Consider the following 20,238-nt stretch of genomic DNA (forward strand, 5'->3'; position numbering starts at 1 on the left):
GCCTTGTTACTACCCACACCACTAGTTAGCGGGGGTAGGGGAGGGTAGCTTGCTACCCCCCCCCCTCTTTCACACCTGTGCTTGAGCTCACTTTGCTCTCGGCTCGGATGGTAGTCGGACGTGTCCGCTCTCATCCTTGCCGTCATTTGGCGGCTATTTAATGCCTTTTTGCTTTTTCTTTTCTAGTTTTTTGTGTGAAGTTGGCCTCTGCGAATATGCGCACCTGCCCTGGGTTTCCCGACCGCCCCTGTGGAACATTCATGTCGGCGGTCAAGACCGATCCTCACGCCCTTTGCCCTTCCTATAGGGGCCAACGGGGTGACAGCGATAACAGGTGTAGGGAGTGGTCTACCTCCCAGTGGGAGAGGTTTTCGCGACGACGGAAGAAGTCGAAACGGGATATTTCTCCTTCGAAGGTTTCTTTGAAAGCAGAAAAACCTAAGGCCTCTTCTTCCGTTGCCCAAACCTCCTCTGAAGCTCCCAATCGATCGGTCTCTTTCGAGAGACCGTCGAGTGGTAGCATATACCGATGTACTGTTTACCAAACTCGGGGCTCGAGAGATGACGTTGCTTACCCTAGCGAAGCAGCTCCACCTCTCCCCCCGGGAGAGGATATGTCACTATTCCCCCTTTTTCTGCTTTGGTCCTCCTTGGAGCTTGAGGGTTCTCCCTCCAAGGAGGATTTACTTGACTACATCCGATTGGGTGTCGCTGTCAAGCAATCGCCGTCACCGAGAGAGGTTGATCCTCAGTCTCTTGTCGACGTTGTGGTGTTAGAGGTATCCAATGCGGTATCACCCATCACCTCTGCCTCTTCAAACCCTACGGTAGCTGACGGCTTAGTTTCTCCCGTTCCTGTTCAACCAACGAGGGAGAAACTAAGTCCAACAGTCTCTCCTGCTAGTGTTTCTTTCCCCCGGGGGAGTTCACTTACAGAGACTCCTCTTCGGAGGACTGCAGAAGGTCGGCTCGCTGACCCTACGGCCCCCAGAAGGCGCATTCGTCGTAAGGCTCGCCTTCCTCTTCGCCAGAGAGGCCTTCCTTCACCTGCGGTGAGGAGGCGCCTCTTCGGTTCAACATCTTCAATGCAGTCCCCCGCAGAGGAGCCTCGACATCGATCACCGATCACTGTTCCTGCATTGGTCCTGGACCTTTCTGCAGATCGTTCGCGAACTCCTTCGGTGGAAGGTCGTCCTTTTAAAGGATACGCCGACCTTCCACCCGACAGACCTGCCGACCTGCCGTCACCGTTCTTATATAAACCTAATAAGGTTTCATCTGAACACGCTTAGGCGCGCCAACCAGATTCGCGCTATGCGACAACGAAACCTGACGAGCACGCTATAGGAGCTCGTCAGGCCCCGTCAACAGATCCTAACAAAGGGCATCAAGGGTGTATGCGCCAACACGCACATACATCCCAACAGGAGCCCAGCTCTTCTACGCGCTATGCACGCACTTTTGCACATACGCGCCCACATTCTCCTGCGCGCAAGGCCTTGCCTAAGCATACGCGCCCACGCCCAGCTGCGCGCCAACCCTCACCTGAGTGCCAGCGCGCTCCTACTCGCCAGCGATCTCCTGCGCGCCAGCGCTCTCGCCCAGTCGTTATTTCTCCTGCGCACCCACGATCTACTGATCTGGGCATTACTGGGAAGTCAACTAGAGTGACTTCTCCCACGTTTCGGCTCTCGCCATCGCCCGCATGCATCCATGAGGATACGCGCGCCCCGCGCGCACCTGCCCATCCTCTCCTACGGATTCGCGGCCACGACCAGCACAGACTTCAACTGCATGCGTGCTAGCTAGGGGTCTTTTTCCTGCGCACGCGCGCCCTACGACTGGTACAGGCAAGCGTGAATCTCGCCCGCGCACTCAACGCCTTGTTCCTGTGCGCGCGCGAATAATATTTCGCACGCGTGCGCGCCAAGTTTCCCGCGCGCCCACAGTCTCCCGCGCGCCCAGTCTCCCGCGCGCCCACAGTCTCCCGCGCGCCCACAGTCTCCCGCGCGCCCACAGTCTCCCGCGCGCCCACAGTCTCCCGCGCGCCCACAGTCTCCCGCGCGCCCACAGTCTCCCGCGCGCCCACAGTCTCCCGCGCGCCCACAGTCTCCCGCGCGCCCACAGTCTCCCGCGCGCCCACAGTCTCCCGCGCGCCCACAGTCTCCCGCGCGCCCACAGTCTCCCGCGCGCACGCATTAGCAGTCTCGCGCACGCGACTCTCGGTATTCTCCCTCGCGTGAGCACCATTATTCTCCCTCGCGCGAGCGTCAATATCCTCCCGCGCGCGAGACTGCTGAACTACTAATGGCAAGGTCGCCATCGCCTCATTCCCCTCCCTGCAAGCGCATACCAGCGCGCTTTGTGGGAGAAGGGAAACATCTAGAGGGGTCCAGGATCCCAAAGCCTTTTCAGGCGAACCCACCAATGATGAGAACTCCTCCCAGGGATCCTTCAATTCCTGTCCCTTCAAGGGGTATGTCTGACAACGTGTCTGTCAGCCAACAGCCCTGGTTCGGTGTACTAATCAGAGCCGTAACGCAGGCGTTCAAGCCTGTCTTCTCTGAATTGGGGCACAGATCCTTGGCTGCTTCTACCCTTTTGAAGAGAAAAATAGGAGTTCTGGATGCGGTAACTTCTCCAAGGGCAAAACTGACTCCACGCAAGCCTTCGAGGCAGGTTCCTTCTTTCCCCCAAACTGTCTCTCCTTCCCCTTCGGACGAAGATTTCCCGTCCTCAGGGGAATCACGCGAGCAGAGACTTTCCCCCATCGCACCAGTGAGGGAAACCTCTCCTCGCGCCGAGATGTCTTCTCAGGTGGGGACTGAAAGGAACATGCCATCCTCGTCAATGTTGGAGTCCTACATCCTTCCCAGGAAGGAATCTAAGGACTCTTAAAACATTACCGAAGTCCTCGACTAGGATGGAGCCAGCTAGCCACTCAGAGAACGTCCGCGACTCTCCCCAAGAAGAGCCTTTGGGGACAGGAGACTTCGCTGCAAGTCCTACATCAGGAGGAGACCAGCAAGAGTCAGAACATGCGTTTTAGCAAGTTCTGACTCTAATGAGGGCTCTCAAGGAGTTTTCCGACCCAGAGATCCCTCCTCGAGAGGGTAAGGACATGGTCTTGGACCGTGTTTTTGGTACTCAGAAACCCTCCAAGACCAGTGCAGCACTGCCCTGGTCTCACGGGGTTAAGAGTACCAGGGACAAGGTCTCTCTACAGCTCTCCGAGATGTCCTCCTCCATCCGTTCCAGTGCCACCAACAAGCTCCTTCCACCTCCTCGCGTACTGCAGAGGAGGTACTTTGAGATCCTTAAGGAGCCTTGTTTAGCTCTTCCTCTTCACAACTTGCTGGAAGAGCTTACCAGGGGAGTCCCTCTTGAGAGACACTCCAACCGGCAGGTCTCATTCTCGGCAACCGAGATCCTTAACCAGGAGAAAGTCGCGAAGTGTGCTATGCATCGACATCTGGTTGGGGACCTTAGGTATCCTGATACGTTCTGAGGATTTCTCCAAAGAACGTACCAGGAAAGCTATGGAGACTTTTCTTCTCTCAGGTACTCGCATGATCGAGTTTCTGGCCCACCAAGTCTCGAACTTGTGGGCAAATACCATTCTGAAACGTCTGGATGCAGTAGCTGAGAGATTCCATGAGAAGGTCCCTAGCACTGAGATCAATAGGCTCAGACATTCTTCTCTAGAAGGATCCATCTTGTTTAAGCCTGAGGATGTGGAACATGCCGCTGAGAGGTGGAGGAAGTCTCATCAAGACTCCCTCCTTCATAGAGCTTTAACATCTAAGCCCTATAAGCCTCCAACACCACAGCAGTCCCGTCCAGTCAAGACCGCTAAAACGACGACAACAGCGAAGACCGTGGTGTCTAAGCCCTTTCCTGTCAAAGGAAGGAAAGACAAAAAGTCCTCCAGGGGAGGCAAGAATCCTAGAGGGAGCAGCCGAGGCCGCAAACTCTAGGATTGGCAGTCCCCCTGCATGTCCACCAGTGGGGGGATGCCTACAAAGTTGCTCAAACAGGTGGAAGCAACTCGGGGCTGATTCCTGGACAATCTCCGTGATCAGTCTAGGATATCGCGTCCCCTTCACAACATCTCTACCTCCCCTGATGACAAATCCAGTGTCATTGAGCTCCCTTGCCATGGGATCGGCAAGGGGGCAAGCCCTTTGGGCAGAAGTCCAGACCCTGTTGAAGAAGGGCGCTCTCCAAGAGGTCCTCGACAAATGTTCAGGCTTCTTCAGTCGACTCTTTCTTGTAAAGAAGGCGTCTGGAGGCTGGAGACCAGTCATCGACCTCTCGGCTCTGAACAAGTTTGTCAAACAAACTCCGTTCAGCATGGAGACGGCGGACACGGTCAGACTAGCAGTAAGACCGCAAGACTTCATGTGCACACTGGACCTAAAGGACTCATACTTCCAGATCCCAGTCCATCCGTCTTCAAGGAAGTACTTAAGATTCAGCCTAGACAACAGAAAGTACCAGTTCAAGGTGCTGTGCTTCAGTCTCTCCACAGCACCACAAGTTTTCACGAGAGTGTTCACCCTAATGTCATCTTGGGCACACAGGATTGGCTTCTGTCTCCTCCGTTATCTGGACGACTGGTTAATCCTAGCAGACTCGGTGCCATCCCTTCTTCAACACCGAGACAAACTTCTGAGACTTTGCCAAGGTCTGGGGATCATGGTAAATCTCGAGAAGTCCTGACTGCTTCCCACTCCAAGACTGGTATACCTAGGCATGATTATAGACACCAATCTCCACAAAGCCTTCCCATCAGATGACAGGATAGCAAGGCCGAGGAAGGTCGCAAGACCTTTTCTCAGACGAGAAGAACTTCCAGCCCAATTGTGGTTACGTCTCCTTGGTCATCTTTCATCGCTGGCCCGTCTAGTTCCCAACGGTCGCCTCAGGATGAAATCCCTCCAGTGGCGACTCAAGTCCCGGTGGAATCAAGGCTACGATTCCCCGGACATCCAGATCCCCATGGGACCTGCGGAACTGACGGATCTCCAGTGGTGGGTGGCAGACGAGAATCTACGAAAAGGATTGGGTCTTCTCGTCCTCCCCCCAGATTTGATGTTGTTTTCGGACGCTTCAAAAACAGGGTGGGGGGCCCACGTACTGCACCACACGACCTCAGGCCTCTGGTCAGAGTCAGAAAAGTACCTCCATATAAATCTCCTAGAGATGAAGGCCGTCTTTCTGGCCCTTCAACAGTTCCAACAGTACCTGGCAAGTCACTCTGTGGTGGTGATGAGCGACAACACCACAGTAGTGGCCTACATCAACAAACAAGGAGGTACTTTTTCGCAGCAACTAAACCATCTAGCAGTAGAGATACTGAGATGGGCCGAAGTCCACTCGATACCACTATCGGCACGCTTCATTCCAGGCAAAAGGAATGTGCTCGCCGACAATTTGAGCAGAGCTTCTCAGATAGTGAGTACCGAGTGGTTTTTGGATCATCTAGTAGCTAACAAAATCCTGACTTTGTGGGGTTCTCTGACTGTGGATATTTTCGCAACGGTCCTGAACTTCAGGCTCCAGCTGTACTGTTCCCCAGTCCCAGACCCCAAGGCTCTCTAGCAAAATATTTTCCAACAACGGTGGGACAACCTCGACGTTTACGCCCTTCCCCCTTTCTCTCTGATGAGGAGGGTACTCAACAAGACCAGAACATCAGTCAATCTTTCAATGACCCTTATAGCTCTGCTATGGCATCATGTGGAATGGTTCCCAGACCTTCTGCAACTCCTAACGGAGCTACCAAGAGAACTCCCTCCACGAGACAATCTACTTAAACAACCACATGCCAACATCTTCCACAAAGCCGTAGGTTCACTACGACTTCACGCCTGGAGACTATCCAGCATCTCCTCTCTGACAGAGGATTTTCGCATCACGTTGCTGTCAGGAAGGCCTGTACACCTGCGAAAGTCTTCGGCAGCTGTCTACCAGGCAAAGTATAAAGTCTTCTGTGGTTGGTGTCATGGAAGGGATATCTCTCCACTCGATGCCACTATTCCAACAATAGCAGAGTTCCTTGTGTACTTGCGGGAAGAAATGCGCCTTTCAGTCTCGGCAGTGAAAGGCTATCGCTCAGCCTTAAGTCTAGCCTTCAGGCTGAAAGGAATGGACATTTCTTCATCGCTAGAACTTTCCCTATTCATACGTAGTTATAAACTTACCTGCCCTCAGTCGGAAGTGAGACCTCCCCCATGGAACGTGGTTCGAGTTCTCAGGTCTCTTAAGAGACCTCCCTATGAACCATTACGCCAGGCATCAGATCGCCACCTAACTTGGAAGATGGTATTCCAGATAGTTTTGGCCTCGGCCAAGCGAGTCGGCAAACTTCATGGTCTCTCGTATGACATCGCCCATTCAAGGGGATGGGGGGAGGTAGCGTTCAGCTTCGTCCCTGAGTTTATTGCTAAGACTCAGAATCCTGGAGTGGCGGATTCTCGATTCGACTCCTTCCGGATTTCTAGTCTCCGTAATGTAATAGATGAACCAGACCATCTCTTACTATGCCCAGTAAGGAGCTTGAGGCTGTACCTCAAAAGAACAGCTGCAGCCCGTCCTCATGTACCAGCTCTATTCGTCATCACAGGAAAGACTAAGAGGAGGGTCACCAAGAGCACCATCTCTGCATGGATTCGTAGGGTCATTGACCTGGCCTTGAATCCAGACCCTCCTCCATCACGTCGCCCTAGAGCACATGATGTCAGGGGCATAGCTACGTCCCTGGCCTTCAAAACAAAATTTTCTGTGACGCAGGTTCTTCAAGCTGGGGTGTGGAAACGTCAAACAACATTCACATCCCACTACCTGCAAGACGTGACCCACAGTAGACTCGATACGTTCGCTATCAGCCCTGTGGTGGCTGCACAACAGCTGGTTTAAAACCTCAAGCTCCATATTGGACAAGTAGCAGAAGGTTGAGGGCATTGTTACCTGGTTTTAGTTTGCATGAATGAAAAGGTTTGACTGGCCCTTATTCTTTTCTTCATCATCCCCTCTCTTGGGGAAAGCAGCATTCTGGGTTCTCTGCATAGCTGACCTCAAACTACTGCAGGTAAACCATGCTCCTTTGTGTTCCTAGCATTAAGATTAATACTGTTACGTCCCCATACCCTAACGAGGTGGTATTGGGAAAGTCCTAGTCTACAAGTTTCCATCTAAAGAACTTCAGAACAACTTCCTAGGACGAGTCACACTTCTTCATACCTTCACACACTACTTGCATAGGCCGCAGTCCTTGCGTAGCAAGGTTCTAGCGAGGTGGAGAGACTCCTTATTTCTTGGGTGCTTACACACTCAAATAACGAGCCCTCGGGCAAAACCAAAAGCCAGACTGGCTGGGACGTCCACCTCTCCTAATGGGTGAGTCACCCCTATTAAATAGCGTGGTTTGTATTCCAGTTACGGAACAAATGACAAATTCGCAGATAATTCGTATTTTTCCCAACTATACAAACCTTAGCTATTTAACCAAACTTGCCCACCAGCCCTATCCCCCTTGAAGTCCTACCTCCAAGCAAAGTGAGCTCAAACACAGGTGTGTGAGAGGGGGGGGGGGTAGCAAGCTACCCTCCCCTACCCCCGCTAACTAGCGGTGTGGGTAGTAAACCCTCGTTAAAAATTAATGCCTCGTTATTTCAGCTACGCCGAAAGTAATACCCTTATTAAATAGCTAAGGTTTGTATAGTTAGGAAAAATACAAATTATCTACGAATTTGTCATCTTTCATATATTAACTATAAAAACTTCAAAATAACAAGAGGAAGAGAAAGAAAGAAAAAATAGTGTGCCCGAGTGTATCCTCAAGCAACAGAACTGTAATCCAAGACAGTGGAAGACTAGTACAGAGGGTAAGACACTACCTAGGACTAGAGAACAGTGGTTTGATTTTGGAGTGTCCTTCTAGAAGAGCTGCTTACCATAGCTAAATAATCCCTTCTACCCCTACCAAGAGGAAAGTAGCCACTGAACAATAACAGTGTAGTAGCTATCCTCTTGAGAGAAGAAGAATTGTTTGGTAATTTCAGTGTTGTCAAGTGTATGAGGAAAGAGTAAAATGTGTAAAGAATGGGCCAGACTATTCTGTGTGTGTCGGCAAAGATGAAATGAGCCGAAACCATAGAGAGAGGTGCAATGTAGTACTGTTTGACCAGTCAAAGGACCCAATAACTAGCGGTAGTATCTCAACGGGTGGCTGGTGCCCTGGCCAACCTACTATAGTACCTACTTCCCGTCACATCTTGTACCAGAGGAACAAGAAGAATGAGGAGAACTCTCCTGGTAGTTGAATGACAAAACCCCTACCATGTGAGTTCCACTCAAATCCCCACCTCCTGAGATGCTTCTGTTGTCAGACACACCCAAGAAGGGATGGGCCGCACACTTGAGAAATCAAGTCACCTCAGGTGTGTTGTCCCCTGAGGAAAAGCACCTGCATATCAACCAGTTCAAAATGCGAGGAGCATTACTAGCACTGTAAGCTTTCCAACAGTTTTATAGGGCATTCAGTAGTGTTGATGAGCAACAACACTACTGTACAGTCATGGCTTCCATCAACAAGGAAGGACGGAATATGTGAAGATATTGCAAGTTATAAAGCAGATGCACATCTAGACAATGGACAATGCTCTAGAGCTGTTTACAAAGTCCATTTCAGGCAAGAGTAATAATCTAGTAGTCACGCCTAGTCATCAGGGAAAGGTAGTAGGTTCAGAGTGGTCCCTATATTCTTATGTGGTGGAAAGGCTTCTTGCTCTCTGGTGATCACTGGCAATTGACCTGTTTGGAACCCAGCTGAACAAGAAATTCCTGGTGTTCTGCTTCCCTATTCCAGATCCTTGGGTGGCATTTAAAGATGCTTTTCAACACTTGGGACAAACTACACTTGCTCGCCTTTCCTCCAAAGCCAGAGAACTTCAAATTATTCATTCATTCATTTGCTTTTCCTCCCTTTTTCTTGATTTGAAGATTAAGCAATAGTTTGTTGATGACATCAGCTCTCAGGATGACCCGAGTGTCTCCCAGGTGATCTGCACACTGAATAATATCAAGATCGATTGGTGCTAACCTGTCGAAGTGCCAAGTGAATTACCCGATGACCCACGTCTCTGTCAGCCCCACCTTTAGTTGTTACTAACACTCGGTGGAGTCCCTTGCACTCCCAGCATCTCTTCCAACCCAAAGGCTTTATGCAAGGAACTGCACACCAGATGTCTAGATACCTACGAAGTTCTACCAGGAAAAGTGAGCCATTTTCTGATTGATGTCTTAAAAAGTATACTTCTTTGATTGTAGCCTCTGCAATTGATAGCTAATTTTCTCATCTCCCATCTCTCAGAGTCTGTAGTAAAAGGCTATCACTCATTCTTAAGCCAAGTCTTCAGATTGAAGGGTTTAAACCCTTCCTACTCTTGTAAACTGTATGCAAATGAGGTGTTTCAAGCAGCCTTGTCCACCCAGGGATGTCAGGCCACCAGAGTGAGATATTACCATAGTTCTTAACTCTCTTATGCTTGCCCTATACAATCCTTTGAGATGGGCATCAGACACTCAAAACTGTCTTCCTGCTGGCCTTGGCATCAGCGAAGCGAGTTTGCTAGCTTCATGGCATCTCGCATGTCACAATTTATTCAGATGGATGGAAGGTCTCCTTCACTTTTGTTCCTGAGTACGTAGCCAAGATCCAGAACCCAGTGGTCCATGATACTAGGTTCAAAACCTTCTCTATCTCTTTCTCTCCAAGAGGTGTCCAGTGGGAATTGGGATAACTTTCTTCAGTCCTGTGAGAGCTGTATGGTGCTAACTTAAGAGGACTTGGTGCATCAGGCCTGAGTACCATTTAAGTTTTCTTAGTGCTGACAGAACCAAGATAAAGATATCCAAGAATGCAGTTTCATTCTGGCTTCTTGAGATCATCCCCTCTTTGGTTGAAGCACTGCCATTATCCTTCATCCATCAAGGGGATTGAAGGGCCATCTCAGAGGCAAGAGCTCACAAAGTCAAGGGTATCAGATCCACTCTAGCTTTCAGGAAGAACCTGTCAGTGGGGTAGATTTTGAAGGCAGTAGTCTTGCAGTGCCAGACAACCTTCATCTTCCACTATCGTACACCCACAAGTCTCAGGGTACCTTTACCCTTGGTTTGGTGGTGGCTGCTCAATGGGTGGTGTAGCCAGCCTAGCACTCTCATGGGACAATAGGTATATTGTTTAAGATAGCGGTTTTAATGTAGCCTAGAATGAATTATAGGATGACAGCCTTCTCTTTTTTTCTTCCATCTCACTTTAGTGTACAGTAGTTATGGCCGTTATGAGTTCGACTGGACGTCGGAGGCATGTAAGCTTCATAACTGAGTATCGAGGAACCTTTCTTTTCAGACAGAATTTGTTAAAAATTATCTTCCCCCATCCCAGATGAAGGAGGGGAGGGATAGAATGTAGATAAAAAAATTTCCTGTAATGAGTATACATTCTGGCAACATATCCTGTGATAAGATATAGATTCTCCTGTAACCATTTACCAAGTGGAACTTGGTATGGGGCTAACCTTAATGCCTGTGACCTTTCCATGCTTAGACTGTCAGGATATTGATAGGTTGTCATCTTCGCCCCTACGCAAGGCTAGGTGCTTCCAACATTTCTCGTTAAGTTAAACCAACCAGATTTTGGTTCATAGTGATGTCTTCTCTCTTAAGGATGAGTTCCCTATTAGAGGATGAGGGTTTGTATTCTGTAGGAACAAATTAAAATTTTTTTAAGTAATTTGTATTTTTCTAAACGATACAAATCCGTGTCCTTTAAGTTACACTTCCCGCCTCAACCTCCCCGCAAGCCCCAAGCCTCAAGTCAAAAGTGAGTGTATAGCCAAATTCATGCCACCTGCCAGTAGCTATATCTACCTTACTAAAAATAAAAGGGTCAGTCTAGCTTCATTGAAATCCTACTCCTATTCTATTAAAGGACTCTTGATTTGTATAGTTAGGAAAGATACAAATTACTTTAAAATTTGTGATTTCAATTTAAAAACAGGTCTTCTAGTTACATACTGGTTATTTAAGAATATTTGTTTCTTTGCAGGTTTGGAAACCATTATTAAAATCATGTTATATTTTGATGCAAGAATTGTCCTACTTTTTATGAGTGTTGGTGTTGCTCTCGGTGCAACATGTCCATTCAAATTAAACTGGAATTGTGAGGGAACCCATCTCATCAATGCAAAGTTTTCAGGCGTAAGTGGTTTATTATCACATTAATTCTTAATCCTATGTACTGTATCTTTATGGCTTCATGCACATGAAATGACCACATATTTTACTAACCCTTTTACCCCCAGGCTATTTGGAAATTTCCAACCCTTAACCCTCAGGGGTTATTTTTTTTTCAAGCACATTTTGCAGTATAATTTTTTTATATTGCTCTAACAGCCTTAATTTTCGTCATAGAGAGTTCAGGTTGATCTCATTCTCTTGGAAAATGCCTGAAGTTTCTCAAAAAATTATCAAAATTATGCACAAAAAAAATTTAAATAGCAGTTTTTTGCAAGGACGTTCCGGTACGTATATGGGTGTAAAGGGATGAGTTTTGTGAAACGTACCAGTACGTCCTTTGGGGGTAAAAGGGCTAATATAGATTTGTATGCATACTACTGTTTCTATTGCAAATGACAGGTACGTAGTGAAAACTGAATAATTCCTTGACATCCCCAAGGTTTACTGTATAAGTATATTTATGTGAATGTAAACAAGTAATACTAACAGATCAGAGATTGACCAATACTGAAATTAGTTTTGATATGCATTTGGGAACTTTATAACTGGGGGAGGTCATCTAATTAAGGAAGCAACTACTTAAGAGTACTGTATTATGATTTACTTATGAGTCTGCATTTTAGCTTGCAAGAAAAGCAGCCCATACACCTGGCAAATAATGGGCATCTTCGAAGGTCATTGAAATCTTGTTGTAGGAAAATATCTTGTACAGTACAGGAGATACGTCATTCAAGACCAATTTTTTTCCAATATTTGTTTGCCCCTGTTCTATGGCCACTGGAAATTTTATTTAAAATATTATTAATCCTACACGGACACAAAATTGCGAGTCATTTATATGGATTTGTATAGCTAGAAAAAATACAAATTATATTAAAATTGTATCTATTTTCTGACAAGTTGTCAAAAGTTCAAAGTTGGAGCAAATGTTTTTATGTTGACCAGGCTGACATGATTCTTTTTATAGTTTATATATGACATATCTGTTTTTGATGTTGTTAATAGTTTATATAGGACATATCTGTTTTGACTCTGTTACTGTTTTTAGAATGTTATATTAATTTATTTTCATCATTTATTTATTTCCTTATTTCCTTTCCTCACTGGGCTATTTTTCCCTATTGGAGCCCTTGGGCTTATAGCATCTTGCTTTTCCAGCTAGGGTTGTAGCTTGGCTAGTGATAATAATAATATTAAGCAACATCTAGCAACTACAGTAGGGAGGGTGCAGCACAACGGTCGGACAGCATAGTTCGAGTGAAGTGGCTGATTTAAAGGGATGTGTAATCTTTCAAATTATTGTAGTAGCTTACTTGTAATTTCAGGCTCTGATATGTTTTTACTTATAAAAAGTTAAAAGGAAAAACTGAAATGATAAAAATACTTTATTAATTTTGTATTGTTTCAATTTTCAAGCACTTAATAGGAATTAAATCTCAATACTAGGTCTATTTGTTGGAAAAAGCTGCAACATTGTTTTTGTGGCTTTTCCGGCATGCCAACCTTTTGGAGTCAGGGAGGCATATTTTCATGTGTTACTATTTAGGAGGATTGCATATGGTTTGTAGTCCTGATCTTATCATTCATATTTTAGAACTGTTTGTTTTATTTCATGGCATAATATAAAGTATGGATTTTTGGAGAGAGAGCCATGTCGTCCTGATGGAAGGTTCCTATTGGTAGCTTTCTAAGGGATATTTGGCTACAGTGATATTCCCAGAGAATTAACCTTTAGGTCTCCAGAATTCTAACTCCTGGCACGAATATCCTTAAAATTTCCCTTAAGGATATCGCATAATATCAGGGGACGTATATCTTGATACGACACATAGCAATCTTCACCCTGAATAGCGTTTCCGCTTTGAGGGGGAAAAGTGGCAAAAATAGAAGGGGAGCCGTTATCAAGGTTACCCTGCCTCCCGTACTATTATGGGTATCCAGATGGCGCTGTATCCAAGATGGCGCTCATTCCTTGTAGCATTGAGCATGGTGCTGCAGATATAGTATTTTTGGGAGGGATCCTGCCAAGGCCTTTTCTATAGAAAAGGAGGGCTCGTTTATCAGGACGACATGACTATCTCACCCAAAAATAGATTTTTCACTTCGCTCAAAATCCGTTTTTTGGGCTCGAGCCAAGTCATCCTGAGGAAGTTTACCAGAGAATTACTAGAAAGTACTGTATCTGTGGATTTTATAGGTGCCTTAACCTTGGGACAAATTTTCCTATGGTCATCCAGACCATTGAGACATATGACGTTACCGTTATACGTCATTACCTGTACTACTAATCATAGGCGATGTTAGTGCTTCCTGCCCCCTGCAGGGAAGAGTCATACTAGACAGTAGGAAAGGGGTCTCAAGGTTTGCATATATTCTATATTCTTTGACCGAACATAGCATCAACTATATATACAAGAGTCTCACGATTTGTATATTGTGTTGGAATACAACCTCAACTAAATATACAAGAGTCTCTTAGTTTGTATATTTGTGTTGGAACATAGCATCAGCTAAATATACAAGTGTCTCATGGTTTATATAATGTATCGGAACATAGCATCAACTAGATATACAAAAGTCTCACTGTTTGTATCTCGTGTTGGAGCAAAAGTATCAGCTATATATATTGTCCCACCAAACAATAATACAGTATGTAGTTTTACTTAGGGTAAGGAAACTCTGACTTATACTTTATTTCTATCAATTGTAGGCCGAAATAAGATGCAATTACACATTGATATACATTTATTCACAATAAATGATCAAGCATAAAGTAACATGTGTAATATATGTTAATATATGTAATGAGAAATATACAATAGGCAACATGATACAAAAAGATTTTGTTTCCAGCTGAAAGGGAAAAATTGATTAGTGCCACACTTGAATTTGAAATATTTAATAAAATTTTCTAATTTTCTGTAATGTTGGATATTATCAACACTGTGTAAAGCACACACGGCACGGGTGTTATCTGTATAGTTCCCCACCTGAAATAATTTGAACAGTCTTTAGTGTCACCATGGTGACATTCATTTAACAGGTATTGCACTGGAAAGTGTCAACACCTTTACCCGATGATTGAAAGTCCCAATCAATTCATTGTTCATCGCAGTACTAGACGACAGGTTTTGACACACCACCTGCCGCCACCACAAAATGCTTCAGCTCATGCACTTGTTTTGCATAATGTTTATAGAAGACTCTGGATGATTTCCATCCTGTGTATGAGCGGAGACGCTCAAAGTCCATATACTGAAAGAAGTTCAGTGATTAAGCAATTTTACTTGGATCATGACCTGTGGGTGTACTGTCAGGATCTGTTCTGCGAATAAAGTAGGTGAGCTTCGCCCTCAGTTGTTTCAGGGATAAGTTTGATCCTGAAGTTTTTCCTTTAAAGAGCTTTCCTCCCCTAAAGTCTGAAGTTCTTCAAAGATAGACCTTTAGACATTCTACTGGACACAGCGAGACATCTTCCTTCAGAGGGCAGATTCTCCAGGGACCACATCTCTTAGTGGGTAGCTCGTTCTTAGCGAGAAAGGTTGAATCAGGGAAAAGATTCAGTTCTCCCGCTTTTGTGAACTGAATATGGCCCTCATCTCTGGATAGGGCCACTATTTCACTAACTCTAGCCCCTGAGGCTATAGTGAACAGGAGAATGACTTAGTCAAGTCCTTAAGAGAGCAATCTTCATTGTTCACTGTTGAAGCATAGTGTAGGACCTTGTCCAGAGACCATGAAATGGGCTTCAGAGGGGCTGCAGGCCTGAGTCTAGCACATGCTTTAGGGATCTTGTTAAAGATTTCATTCGACAGGCCTACTTGGAAGGCATATAGCAGAGGTCTGGTCAGAGCCGACTTACTCTTAGTTATTGTGTTGGCTGCCAGACCTTGTCTATGAAGGTGGATGAAGAAGGACAGACAAAAGTCTATTGAGATTTCTTTTGGTCCTTTTGCTTTGACGAAAGCAACTCACTTTTTCCAAGATGATTCATATTGTCTCCTGGTTGATTTAGACTTGTATTCTTCTAAGAAGTCTATACTGCCTTTTGAGATCCCAAATCTTTTCTTAACTGCTAAGGAGAGAAAATCATGAGATGAAGGTTTTGCGTTCTCTGTGATGAAGCGAAGACAGTCGACTTCTGGACCTGTTGAGATAGTGCTGGGTCCGGAAGAGGGACCAGCCTCAGCCTCGGTTCCATTACCAGAGGGAACCACTTGCTCTTTCGCCACTTGGGAGCCACTAGAGCTGCCGTTCCCCAAAAGGATCTCAGCCCGTTGAGGACCTTCATTAGGCGATTGGTCAGAGGGAACAGGTAAATCCGGTTCCACCTGTTCCAATCGAGAGACATGGCATCCGTCGCCTCCGCTAGAGGGTCCTCGTATGGGGCTACATATGGAGGTAGTTTCTTGTTGTCGCTTGTCGCAAAAAGGTCGATCTGCAGTTCCGGGACTTGATGTAAAATGAAGGAGAATGAGTCTGCGTCTAGGGACCATTCTGACTCTATCGGCCTGAGCCTGGATAGAGCGTCCGCTGTCATATTGCGGAACCCTTGAAGGTGAACTGCTGACAAGTGCCATCTCTTCTTTTCTGCCAAGCGGAAGATCTGGGGCGATGTCGAGCCTTGACGGTTTAGACATCTCATTATCACTTCACTGTCCAGGATCAGCCTGATGTAGGCTGATCTGCGATGGGAGAGTTTCTTCAATGTCAAAAGGACTGCCATGGCCTCCAAAATGTTGATGTGAAAGGTCTTGAATAGAGAAGACCAGGTCCCTTGGATTTTCCGTTGATGGGAGTGACCTCCCCATCCTTCCGTCGAGGTTTCTCGTTCCAGTTTAGCTTCCTTTCTTCGCCTTGCTTGCGAATGCTCTCCATCAGTACCGTAAGATTGGCTAGTGCCTGTCTCATGTGATCTGATGGAGGGGCGGAAGATGTTGAGGGTAATGGCTCCAGAGCCGGCACCGACGGAAGGGACTCCGAATCAACTTCATCATCTTCAGGAGTCAATGTATACTCCTCCTCGTGATCTCCCTTGAGAAGATCCTTCTCAGTGTCCGAGGACACTTCAGACATCCTCTCCTCTTGATGGATGTCCATGCCTCGTAATGCGTCACTGACTTCCGTTTCGACGGCAATCTGGACGCATGGTATTTTGGGTTGTTCCTGGGGTATGACAGCTTCAATACTCCCTTTAGGGAACAGCAAGTTGCACATCCTTTCGTTAGGAAGGTACAGTCCCGTTGAGTTCTTCTGGAACCCACGTATCCATCTTCGCAGCTTTTCTCGTGCTGCATCCCTTGACTCCGCTGACTTGGGGTCGTCAAAACTTTCGGTAACCAAGGCCCGGCAAATGTTGCAGCCTTGGGGGTCCCAGTACCATAGGGCTTCTCTAGTGGCGGTGCAGGGGGCATGAGCCCTGCACTGTTTGTGGCCACAGAAGTCCTTACTCCTGATGTTGCAGAAGATGACTTTGCACTTCACCGGATCCTCCTGTAAAGAGAGGAAATTTAAATGAGAATGCGGTAGTTTATCTCATCTGATAAACAAATATGTAAAATATTACTATTAATATTTTAACCATTGTAGCTTAGGATAGTCAAGCTAGAAAGGAACTAGGAAAGACACACACATGTGTTTCCTGTCCAGCCAATTGCTGTGACCTCCCCCAAAATTAAAACCATAGAGTCTTCTTATTCAGGAAGCCCAAGGGAAGGGTTCTAACCCCTAGGGGTAGGCAAGTGTATCTTAACGCTGACCCTTCCTTAGGTCTTTAATATTGTGGGGTAAAGTGTTAACAGATTAGCTATCAGTGTATTGAAAAAAATCTTTCCTTTCGATATATGATTGGTCTCAACAATAGACTGTGCAAGGATACACAGGGTATCTTGGAAATTAACTACTGTATACTATATACTATAGTTTTCTATCTGCTGTATGATCTATACTGCCAATATACTGACTACTGTATAGTCATATACTGTAGTTCAGCCGGCATGTTGCCAGCTAGGCTAGTACCTGGGGGCACGATCCAGCCGGCGAGATGCCAGCTGGTCAGTACCTAGCGGCACTGCCCCAGTCTGCATGTCGCCGGCTGGGTTAGTACCTGGCGGCACCGGCCCAGCCGGCATGTCGCCGGCTGGGATAGTACCTAGCAGCACTAGCTGACAAAGAAAGAGAAAGCATGGAGTGGAGCTTCCATCCAACCACAACAGCCGTTGCTGGTCACTGCTGGCTCCGGAGATGTGGATGGCAATCCAAGAGAGGACTGAAGAACACTTGACAGGAAAGGGGTCTCCCACCGGCAGCTGTCACAGCCAGCACAACCTTTCTCGGAGCCTTGCGTCCATAAGGGAAAGACTGAGTGACTATACAGCTGCTTATGTAGGAGGCTGGCCGGCACCAAAACCTACCCGGCAAGTGGTGAGATTGTGGGACGACGGCCACAGGGTTGCGATGGTTAGGTCATCGCTAAAGGACAGAGAGGGGCAGGGAAAGGGTTCTGTATTAATTGTGAAAGAAGGCGGCAAGGTTGCCGCCACTGCCACACAAGGGAGAAACTCTGTCTCAGTATCGGCGCCATCCTAGGCGGCAGAAGAATTCTGTTCTTCAGCCTAGGGTCTGCCGAAACCGTGTTAGGAGGAGGCGGCAGAATTGCAGCCACCTTCCAACAGGGGAGAAACTTTGTTTCAGTGTTGGCGCCATCCTAGGCGGCAAAAGAATATCTAGTCTTCAGCCTAGGGTCTGCCGACACAGGACTAGTCTTCTAGACCGCAGGGGAGAAGGTGGCGGCATCATACATCCACCTCAAGTGCGGCCTAGGGAGGCATAGCCTCCTATGCCGGCAGCTGAAAGCCAGCAGGGGAGTGACTACTCACCCTGCTGCTCCGCCGCCAGCAAAAAGACTGAATACTCAGAGGTTCTGTCGAAAAACTAAAGACGGCTATCTGCCGGCAAGGGTAAGAGACAGAAAACACTAGCCTAGTCAAGCCGGAGTGTCTACTCTATGGAAAGACCAAGATAGGGGTGTCGCCTATGTTGGCATTCAGAGGGAAGTAGGGATTACCCTTAAATCTCCACAGGAGACGAGTATCGAGTTATATAATAATTCTAGGAGATATCTATCTCCTCATGAATTGATAAAACGATACACGAGGGTAAACTGGGAACTTGTATGAAAGTATACTAAAGCGCCTAGGCTAGGTAGCCTAGCGCCGGGTGAGATTTCGGATACCTAAATCGCCGAAACTCTAATGTATACGATCGATATAGGAAGAGGAAATATATGCATAATTATGTATATCTTTACAGGTATAATTGTGCCAATATAGCTTCATAATTTATTAATGCTATTACAACTAGGAATGTCCTTCTATATTACGTATGAAAGTAAACTGAAGCGCGTAGGCTAGGAAGCCTAGCGCGGGGCGAGGTTCGGTTACCTAAATCGCCGAAACTCTAATGTATACGATCGACATATATAACTTAATAGTATAATCTTAATTAAATAGCTTCAAAATTATTCATGTTATTACAACCGGGAGTGTTGTTCAGCTAACTAAATAAAACATGCGTTATGAACGACAGCGCCCATGGCGCCTCTGGAAATCGGCAAAGCTCCTAACACTTAAAATTACTCTAATTTCTCTGTGAATCAGGAGCTAAAAATTATACACTGTAAAGAATAAATACTCAACTTTCCAGAAGCAGAAGTAGTTGGAGATTGCATGATTAATCCTCAGATAATCGAACACAAATGATAGAGCAACAGGGAAAACCACCGTGCGAATTCACTACAAAAATAGGAATGAGCGCCATCTTGGATACAGTGCCATCTGGATATTCGTAATAGTACGGGAGAAAGGGTAACTTTGATAACGGCTCCCCTTCTATTTTTGCCACTTTTCCCCCTCGAAGCGGAAACGCTATTCGGGGTGAAGATTGCTATGTGTCGTATCAAGATATACGTCCCCTGATATTATGCGATATTCTTATGAGAAATTTTAAGGATATTTGCGCCAGGAGTTAGAATTCAGGAGACCTAAAGGTTATTTCTCTGGGAATATCACTGTATCCAAATATCCCTTAGAAAACTACCAATAGGAACCTTTCATCAGGACAACATGGCTTGAACCCAAAAATTATTTTACCAGGGAAATTTGTTTACATTTTATATTAGATATATTCTTTGTATATGAACTGATTTGCTCTTATAATTCAAAAAGTTTATAAATAATTGAAATAATTCTTTTCACTTGTGAACAATTATGAAGGTACACAGGACTGTCACTTTGGAATGTACACAGTACCGTCACTTATGAACGTAATTGTAGTAAGTAGGAATTATTGACAAAGCAATTTTTTTATAATAGAATTATTTCAATGATAATATGATATCCACATACAGTAATGTACTGTATTCATTTACTCTACTTCCCACAATAGTATGCTCATAGTGAAAATGTGACGCCTGATCAATAAACAAACGCCATTAAAAAACCACGGGACAGTGAGGTGATGTAAGCACTAAAGGCATGTGGGTTTTGATAGGGCTGCCACTCAAATTGATATTTGCACATGAATATTGTTGGTAGGCATATCAATTTGTAAATATCAAGTATGAAAAATACCGAAGTCTTGGGTCTTTGCTTGCGATATATATATGGTTTTAAGTTTCATTAGGGCTTCCAGAAAGAAGAATAGGCATAAGATTTCAGTGTACAGCATTATGACTGAATTGGAATTACTGGTGCATATATTTCCCCACATGCATTGAAAGATGAATGCTTTCATTTTTCTTTCATTATAATTTGAAAAATAAAAGTTCCTAAGTTTTTTTTAAAAGAATCCCTTTAAACTTACTAGGTTCAAAGAGATAAAAAGTTAATCAATTTGATAAGGTTGGTTATTGCTATACAGAACTGTATAGTACTT

At 45.8% G+C, this 20,238-nt stretch overlaps 1 protein-coding gene across 1 annotated transcript in view; it reads left to right on the forward strand.

Annotated features, from left to right (window-relative positions):
- The first annotated feature begins 10,893 nt into the window (after positions 1 to 10,893).
- LOC137644148 (phosphatidylethanolamine-binding protein 1-like) overlaps positions 10,894 to 20,238 on the forward strand; it is a 28,138-nt gene continuing 18,793 nt past the window's right edge. Inside the window, exon 1 of the mRNA XM_068377129.1 lies at positions 10,894 to 11,265. Coding sequence (XP_068233230.1) covers positions 10,909 to 11,265 — 357 coding nt within the window. The 5' untranslated portion in view covers positions 10,894 to 10,908. The remainder of the gene's footprint in view (positions 11,266 to 20,238) is intronic.

Source organism: Palaemon carinicauda, chromosome 7, assembly GCF_036898095.1.
Source record: "Palaemon carinicauda isolate YSFRI2023 chromosome 7, ASM3689809v2, whole genome shotgun sequence".
Lineage (NCBI taxonomy): Eukaryota > Metazoa > Arthropoda > Malacostraca > Decapoda > Palaemonidae > Palaemon > Palaemon carinicauda.